Here is a 9,193-nt window from a genome sequence, read left to right as displayed (position 1 = left end):
AGGGGGTAAAAAAAAAAAAAAATCTATCAATTGGTAACTGCAACCCTTCTGTTAACTGTTGGGGTAAAAATCTATCAATTGGTAACTGCAACCCTTCTGTTAACTGTTGGGGGTAAAAATCTATCAATTGGTAACTGCAACCCTTCTGTTAACTGTTGGGGTAAAAATCTATCAATTGGTAACTGCAACCCTTCTGTTAACTGTTGGGGGTAAAAATCTATCAATTGGTAACTGCAACCCTTCTGTTAACTGTTGGGGGTAAAAATCTATCAATTGGTAACTGCAACCCTTCTGTTAACTGTTGGGGGTAAAAATCTATCAATTGGTAACTGCAACCCTTCTGTTAACTGTTGGGGGTAAAAATCTATCAATTGGTAACTGCAACCCTTCTGTTAACTGTTGGGGGTAAAAATCTATCAATTGGTAACTGCAACCCTCCTGTCAATTGTTGAGGACACAAAACTATCAACTGATAACTGCAACTTTTCTGTTAATTGTTGGGGATAAAAAAATCTTACCAACTGATAACTGCAACCCTTCAGTTAACTGCTGGGGATAAAAATCTTACCAACTGATAACTGCAACCTTTCTGTTAATTACTGGGGATAAAAATCTTAGCTATTGATAACTGCAGCCCTTCTCCCTCCCCTAAAAAAATAACCCAAACCAAACAAAAAACCCAACCCTCAAAGAACCAAATGTCTTCTAAAGATACAGAAGTGGGCAAGGAATGACATGAAGTTGGTGAGCATGGACACTTATTAAAGCTGACACCTCAGGTCACTGGAAACAATATTCAAAGTCCAAGAGAAGTGAACAGCAGACGTTGTGTTTTCATTGTTCCAGCTGATCCTGAACAGGTCTGAGGTTGGAGAAAGCAACACCACACAGTTGTTCGCAGCTGCTTCTGGTCCAGCTCAAGGTTCCAAGTGGATGGGTTTGATTTTGGCCCACTGGAGTCCAACAGTGTGGACAGTCTGTTCAAAAGACGGAGATGAGAGCAAAGACCCCATAGAGGAGAGCGCAGGGGTACGCCACCAGCAGCTGTTGTCCTTCCATCGCTAAGGTGGAGATAAAGATTTTGGAAGCAGAGAAGCTGCACCAGCCAATGATTCCAGCTGTCAGAATGATCCCCATCACCCCCCTGCACAGACAGAAGAAGAAGGTATTTAAGATCTTGTCCATCCTTTAGGAGTCACAACTTGGCTGCTGCCAACAGCTTGTGCTGATTCCATCCTTGAATGAAACAGAATCAGAGAATTGTTCTGGTTGAAGACGACCTTTAAGGTCATCACATCCAAATGTTCTCCACCAAGACTGGTGCTAAACTATGTCTCTCAGCACCACATTTCTGCCTCTGCAACACCTCCAGCGATGGGGAGCCTGTTCCAGTTTTTGAGAAACCTTTCAGTGAAGAAGTTTCTTCTAATGCCCAACCTAAACCTCCCCTGGGGCAACTTGAGGTCATTTCCTCTTGTCCTATTGCTTGCTACTAGAGAGAAGAGATCAACATCCACCTGGCTCCAGCCTCCTTGCAGGGAGTTGTAGAGCAATGAGGTCTCCCCTCAGCCTCCTTTTCTCCAGACTAAAATCCCAGTTGCCTCAGCTGCATCTCACCAGCCCTGTTCTCCAGACCCTTTCACCAGCTTTGTTGCCCTTCTCTGAACCTGCTCCAGCACCTCAACGTCCTTCTTGCAGCGAGGGGCCCAAAACTGAACCCAGGGTCTCACCACCCTCAGTGTGGAAAACATCTTCCTCGTACCTAGGCCAAAAATCCCTCTGCTAGTTTAAGCCATCACCCCTTGTCCTGTCATATGCAGCTTCCTTCACCACAGAACGTGAACATTCTTTGGGTTACTTCCTTTGCCATCTCAGGGGAGAGGACTCTTATCAAACCATCAAGTTGCCATACTTACTGCAAGGAAAATACAACAGCAAAAGTGGAGAGCAGGATCATGGGAAGCAGGCAGTAACCCAGGACACTGGCCACACAGCCAAAGGAGACTCCTGTCATGCTCATTAAGTTCAGGAGACAAAACATCCCCAAGCAGCCGATTGCACTTATTCCATACACATAACCAAACTGGATTTTGCCAGCCTGAAAGGGAAGCAGAACAACACAAGTTAGCCACCTGAACAAGGAATGGCTCCCACTAACAACAGGAAAAGTGTTTGCTGAGCATCTTCATTTTCCCACCTTGTCCTTCACCACTACTTCCTACAACCCAATTCAACAGGATTTTCCCACCACTGGAATTCCAGGACACCTAAGAACCTCTTTATGCTTGAATTTGCATGGTATTGATTTCAGGGTGGACACATTTTGAGTTGTTATTGTTTGCCCTCAGCTGCAATAGCCTTTGAATTCTTCAGAGTTCAACCAACCAACTTCTCCTGCCAACTGATCACCTGCAATAATAATCTGTAAAGATGTGGTACATAAAGACCCAAAACTGGAGAGAATAAAAAACAGAAGAGGTAATTTCTTAGGAAAAGAACTTTCTGATACATCTAAGCTGGGAGGGATGCGTATTTGCTGGAAGGTCAGGAGGCTCTACAGAGGGACCTGGCCAGGCTGGATATATGGGCCAAGGCCAATTGTAACAGGTTCAACAAAGCCAAGTGGTGGGTCCTGCACTTGAGTCACAACATCCCCATGAACACTCCAGGATTTGGGCAGAGTGGCTATAAACTGCCTGATAGAAAGGGAGTTGGGAGTGCTGCTCAACAACAGCTGAAGATGAGCCAGTGTGTGCCCAGGTAGCCAACAAAGTCAGCAGCATCCTGGCTTGGACCAGAAATAGCGTGGCCAGCAGCAGGAGGGAAGTGATTGTGCCCCTGGACTCAGTGACAATCAGGCCACACCTTGAGTGCTGTGTTTGGTTTGGAACCCCTCACTCCAAGAAGGACATTGAGGGGATGCATGACCAGAGAAGGGCAACAAAGCTGGTGAAGGGTCTGGAGATGAGCCACGGTGAGGTTGTTTAGTCTGGAGGCTACTGGGGTTGTTCAACCTGGAGAAAAGGAAGCTGAGGGGAGACTTTCTGGCTCTCTATAACTCCCTGAAAGGAGGCAGGAGGTTGCGGGTTAGTCTCTTCTCCCAACGAACAAGCAGTAAGACAAGAAGAAATGGCCTTGAGTTGCACCAGGGGAGGTTTAAGTTAGACACAAGGAATGATTTCTTCCCCAAAAAGGGTTATCAAGGCCTGGCCCAGGCTGCCCAGGGCAGTGGTAGAGTCTCCATATCCCTGGAGGGGTTTTAAAGCTGCGTAGGTGTGGTACAGAGGGACATGGTTTAGCAGCAGACTTGGTAGCGTTGGGTCAGTGGTTGGAATGGATGAACTTAAAGGTCTTTTCCAGCCTGAATTATTCTATGATCTATTACAGACAACTTCATTAATTCTTCTGGCCTAGTTTCCATAAATAAAGGTCACTGACAAAAGTAGGTTCAAATGCCCTTGATACCCAAACTCTGTGTTCTAGGTGTCCCAGCGCTCAAATTTCAGGCAGAAAATGCAGTGCCTGGAGACACAGAGAATAAAACTGAGTGACAAAAGATTTCAGTGACAAGGCAGCCTATTTGCCACTGTTCTGTCATTTCAGAATGATTAAGGCCCCATCCTATTTCAATTAAGCTCCACTAATCAACCACCCAGCTGCTGGCCTGTGAAACAATATTGGCAATTTGAAAGCAGGTTTAGCTGGGAAGTGTTTCACAGGCTGACTCTTCATGTATCAGCACCCCTGAGATCACTTTTTCCACTGGATTTGGAGTTTCCTTGCCTCTTGAGTAAAGAACAATGAATAGAGAGTATGGAGGAAAGAAATACAATGAAAACAGGGAAATAAGATCAATTGTTAAATGCAGTAAGTGTTAAAAAATAACCCCCTAAATGATGAAATAAGTATTCAAAGAAGAAATGAAATGAATATCCAAATATCTAATGTCTCCATTGTTCTGATTTCTGTAAGACAGAAGATTGGACGTGGCACTTGGTGCCATGGTTTAAGATAGTCATGAGGTTTAGGGTGACAGGTTGGACTCGATCTTTGAGGTCTCTTCCAGCCTTCTTGATTCTATGATAAGAGACTCTGCAAAGAGCCAAGGTATGATTCTGAAAGTAAAACATCTCCACCTATTAGAAAACCCCAAAGAGGTAAAAATCTGAGTCAGACCCATTCCTGTGCCAAAAGGAAGCCCTGCTCCTCTCAAAGCAAAGCATGAAAAGAAATCTGAACTACAATGAAATCAATTCCAAGCAAATTCAAGCAGAAAACTCCACTAAAGCCAAGTGACAGCAAACTCATTGATTCCAACCAGTGGGGAGGAAAGTTGCAGCTCCTCTTCCATGCAGCTACAACCCCTCGGTCGGGATGTGCTGGTGCTTTTGACCTCCATGCCAAGAAGTCACTTTCAATAAACCCAGAGGTAACTTGGCTTTTCCCCGCAGTGTTTCCAAGGGTATGAATGCACAGAGAGGGATTTTGCAATCCAGAGCTTACCAGCAATAAGGTGGCTCCAAAAGCCAGGCAGAAAACCATTGGTCCAGCCAAGTCCGTTTCATTCATGATGCTGCCATCTGCTACTTTTAATGGGTGCAGCACTGTTAGTGTCTTCTGCCAGATGTGGTCGAAGTTGATCCCCAATTCTACAAGGCACAAAAGAATTAGTTGCATTTGTTTCAGTCTTCTCCTGTTCCTGTCACCCCTATCTGCTTCACTCTGTTTTCCCTGCCTCTCCTCTTCTACATCTCCTCCAGCCACCATGCTGTGGGGCCCAGATAATTGAGCTATTCCTTCCTTCCTCAACCTGCTGTGTTCTGCCTCCACAGATGCAGGGTCTCAAAAGCTTGGAAGGGACAAGGTGGTTTCTAAAGGACATTAGCAGCATTCTGGCCCAGCCCTAACCTTTCTTTAGCCCTCCAAATGACCAGAAGCAGCTATGTGTGACAGAACAGAAGCACAGAACAGATGCCCCAAGTCCCAGTCACTGCTAGCTAAAGGATTTCTAATTCCAAGTAGTTTCTCTGTCCTTAATTACCCTCTTGCATAAACCACTGTTGGTACTGAATGAGGGTGGATATAAACTGGGAGTTGAAGCCATCCATCCAGACACTAACCACAGATCTGTTCTGGCAGTGTGCACAGGCTGCATTCCACAGAGGAGTTTCTGCAGTGCTGAGCATTCCTCTTCAGCAGTGAAAGATTTCAGTTCTAACCCAAGAACTGACTAAAGCTTACTGCACTGCTCTATTTTACAGTAAGTGGGCAAGCAGAAGTGTGACAAGGGGTAACAGGCACAAAATTGAACAGAAGTGGTTCCAGCTAAACCTGAGGAAGAACTTCTTTACTTTAAGGATGGTGGAGCCCTGAAGCAGGCTGTCCAGAGAGCTGGTGGAGTGTCCTTCTCTGGAGAGATTCCAAACCCACCTTGGCATGTTCCTGTGTGACCTTCTCTAGGTGAACCTGGCTTGGCAGGGCGGTTGGACTTGATTTTCAGAGGTCCTTTCCCACACCTCCCATTCTGCATTCTATGATTATTTCCTATTGTGTTTTATCCTAATTGCTGCACACTCAGGTTGTCCCTTTAACTGATGATGTCTTTCATAGAACAGCTGGTATGAAGTGATAAAGCTTGTAGTGATAGGATGAGGGACAACAGCTTTGAGCTGGAAGAGGGAAGATTTAGACTGGAGATTAGGAAGAAATTCTTTAGAATCATAGAATCAGTAAGGTTGGAAAAGACCTCCAATATCAAGTTGAACTGCAGCCCAACTACCATGGCCACCAACCCATATCCTGAAGCTGGGGGTGTTGGGACATGAATGGCATTGGTGATGTGGGTGATGAGATACTGGAGAGGGTTACCCAGGGAGGTTGTGGATGCCCCTCCCTGGAGGTGTTCAAGGCCTGCTTGGATGAGGCCTTGAGCAACCTGGTCTAGTGAAAGGTGTCCCTGCCCATGGCAGGGGCTTGGAACTGGATGATCTTTAAGGTCCCTTCCGACCTAAACCATTCTGTGAATCTATGAAATTTAGCCTTCAGGTGGTTCCACCAGACCATGGATTTCATAGACCAAAATAGATTTAAATTCCAAAGCAATTAGTAAGAATTCAAAATCAACTCTGTGCCTGCAGAAGTAGGGAACACACACACTCTGCTGCTCAGCTTATCTCCGCTTTGGGAGTTGTGGACCTGGACCACAAAGCAGAAGTTTTACCTTCTAGTAGAGGAGGCTCATCCTCAAAGTTAGTTCCATAGAAAGCCTGTGCAGAGGTGGGAGCATAGGACTGTGTTGGCTGGAAGATCTTCCCGGTGTAAGGCTGCTGCTGTGGCACCATCTCTGGAGGGACAAATCCACTCTGCTGTGCATACTCGTAGCCTCCATAGTGCCTGCAGAGAATGACAGCATGCTGTGGAGAGGCACAGGTTCTTTTCAACACCTCCCTGCAGCAGCAAAGCTGATCATCAGTGATCAAGTCACAGCAAACGATCCTCCTTTCTTCTGAAATGTCCTTTTTAAAGCACAAAACCTCAGTCATCAATTCAAACCTCTCTAACCACCACACTGTTCAGGTAAACAAGGCCATTCTTGACATGCACATTTATGGTGCTTCTTGGAGACAGAGGCCTGGAGGAATGAGCATTATCCATGGACTGAAATACTACTACAGGTTGTAGACCTGTTGTAAAAGGGTAGGAAAATTCTGCACCTTGAACTTATTCAATGTCTTTGTTTAGTCAGTTGTTCTGTCACCTAATGACCTCCATCCTCAACTCAGGAAAGGAAGCGCATGGGCTGAAACAGAAACTGATTTAGTAACTGAAAATTCCAACATTAATACTAGTAGAAAGTAAACAAGGTTAGACTCAGCCCATGCAGTGGTGGCAAGTCCCATCAGGGGGATATCAGCACTGTGGGCATCACAGCTCCAGGGAAAACACCAGGGACCAGCAGACAGGAGAGCTGGCCTTGGGAGCAAGACATGTGTGACCCTCCATGGATGGTGGCCATCAGAAGAGGTTGTTCTCAGTAAACTTCCAATACTGAGTGTGATGTTTATGGTATGGAGTCCTTCTGTTGGGTCAGCTGCCCTAGCTTTGCTGCTTCTGACTAACTTGAAGCTGTTGGAGACCTCTGCCCATTGTGGAGACCCAAAGGCCACCACCGAGACCAGCATCTCATCAGCTGTGCTCTCACCACACTGGCTGCTGCAGCTTGCTCAAAAGTGCAGCTTTCCTGCACAGAAAACAGATCCTCTGATTCTATCCCAGCAAAACCAGGACACCCACTAATCACTACTGACAGCTCATTTGATGGCACCATTAATTTGATAACTAGATTGTTTATCTGCAAGCCCACTCTTAAGAGAATGACGTTGTTCATTCACACTGGCACTTTGGCCCCTTCCTTATCTGAGAAATCAACTTAGTGAATAATAAAAATAAAGCTGTTTTCTCCTTTTTCCTCTTCATTTAGGGAGCATCACATCACATAAGGAGGAATTATGATGGGGACATGAAATACTTTTTGACACTAGGAAAAAAACAAAAGGGTGATTGTTTCTATTTCATGTGTTCTCAATAACTCTTTACTCTCAATAACTCTTTACTAATAAAACAGTTACTACTAACTTTGAAATTCCTTCTATGGCACATTTTACATGTACAAACCCTGACACCGTTACCCCTAAAGCCAAATCAAAGACGTTCTCTGTCCCCAGACCATCTCCTAACTCACTCTTACCACTAACCATTTCCAAGTCTGACTACAGAGACTTCAGTAAACATCCCCAAAATATTTACCTATGGAAACAACAAATAGAAAGAAGCAAACCCCAGAATTCCTTCTCCTTTCTTTCCCTCTGTTAGCAGAGTTCAGCCTCCTGGTAGCACTGTAATCCTTATCAGGACATAAACAGGCATCAACCTGCTCCATCTATCACAGGGATTACACAGATCACCACAACCCTCAACCTGAGCTGGATCTTCACACAGGGCTCCCTGGAACTGCCCTGACCTAGACATGTCCGCTATACTTTCCTGCCTTTGGATCACCAGAGACACTGTGGGCTCGGGTATGTGACTCTGCAACCATATTTCAACCCCTGAGTAGCTGGAAATGGGCTCACAGAACAACCACATTGCTTTTCCCAAAGACGTGAGGATTGTTCATGTAATTAAGAAGACTCATATTTCTTTTCTTTCAACATATTTTCAGTTCTAGAGCCCTCACTCCAAGAATGACATGGAAGTGCTGGAACAGGGCCAGAGAAGGGCAACAAAGCTGGTGAAGGGTCTTGAGAACAGGGTTGGTGAGGAGCAGCTGAGGGAACTAGGGTTGTTTAGTCTAGGGAAGAGGAGGCTGAGGGGAGACCTCATTGCTCTCTACAACTCCCTGAAAGGAGGCTGCAGTGAAGTGGGGCTGGTCTTGGTCTCTTCTCCCTAGTATCAGGCGACAGGAGACAAAATGGCCTCAAGTTGCACCAGGGGAGGTTTAGGTTGCAGACTAGAAGAAATTTCTCAACTGAAAGGGTTCACACAGACTGGGAACAGGCTGCCCAAGGGCGTGGCTGAATCCCCATCCCTGGAACTGTCTAAAACAGTCTACCATTCTATATTCCAACCTTTGCTTCAAAGTACAGCAAATATTCAACTGTTTTATATTTCCTTTTAGTAACTGTAAGTTATGCTCTTCATAAAACAGAGCAGCAAGAATTCATTTATAGGCAAGAGCAGCTGGCTGAAACACCAATCCTGTTCTGAGCAAGCAGACTATCCCAGCAGTATCTTAACCCAGGCCTGGTGCCTACAGAAGAGTGACTGAAGGGCTATATACAAGGCAGGGAAGTTCAAAGGGCATGCACAAGTTACTTGTTGTAGGGCCTTCCGCTGTAATCGTAAGACTGGGTCTGGTCATCGATGCTGTAGCTGGTCTGGAAGAACTCTGTGTTGAAGCTCTCAAACCCAGACATCGCCAGTTATCTGTAAAAGAAGAGCGAGGTTTCCTCGGGGCGCCACAGTAACTCTCAACAGAAGCGTGAGAGAAAGAGCGGCTCTGTCCGCCCGCTTCCATGCAGGTCCTTCCCGGTGAGCCGTCCCCTGGGATCACTCCAGGAACTCCTAAAGGCACCAATTTTGTTCAAAGAGCTCCCGGAAGCACCGGGGCCGCTCCAGGAGCTCCTAAAGGCAC

At 45.8% G+C, this 9,193-nt stretch overlaps 1 protein-coding gene across 1 annotated transcript; it reads right to left on the bottom strand.

The window, feature by feature from the left end:
- Window positions 1–362: 362 nt before the first annotated feature.
- Window positions 363–8,975, bottom strand: YIPF5 (Yip1 domain family member 5). The gene is made up of 5 exons (XM_054389093.1): window positions 8,875–8,975; window positions 6,221–6,393; window positions 4,504–4,649; window positions 1,917–2,098; window positions 363–1,144 (listed from the first exon to the last, which is right to left on the bottom strand). Exons 1-5 carry the CDS (start codon window positions 8,973–8,975, stop codon window positions 982–984), a joined length of 765 nt encoding a protein of 254 aa, XP_054245068.1. The 3' UTR covers window positions 363–981.
- Window positions 8,976–9,193: the final 218 nt, after the last annotated feature.

This window comes from Indicator indicator, chromosome 18 (genome assembly GCF_027791375.1).
Source record: "Indicator indicator isolate 239-I01 chromosome 18, UM_Iind_1.1, whole genome shotgun sequence".
Taxonomy (NCBI): domain Eukaryota; kingdom Metazoa; phylum Chordata; class Aves; order Piciformes; family Indicatoridae; genus Indicator; species Indicator indicator.
This window is presented reverse-complemented; position numbering and strand designations above follow the sequence as displayed.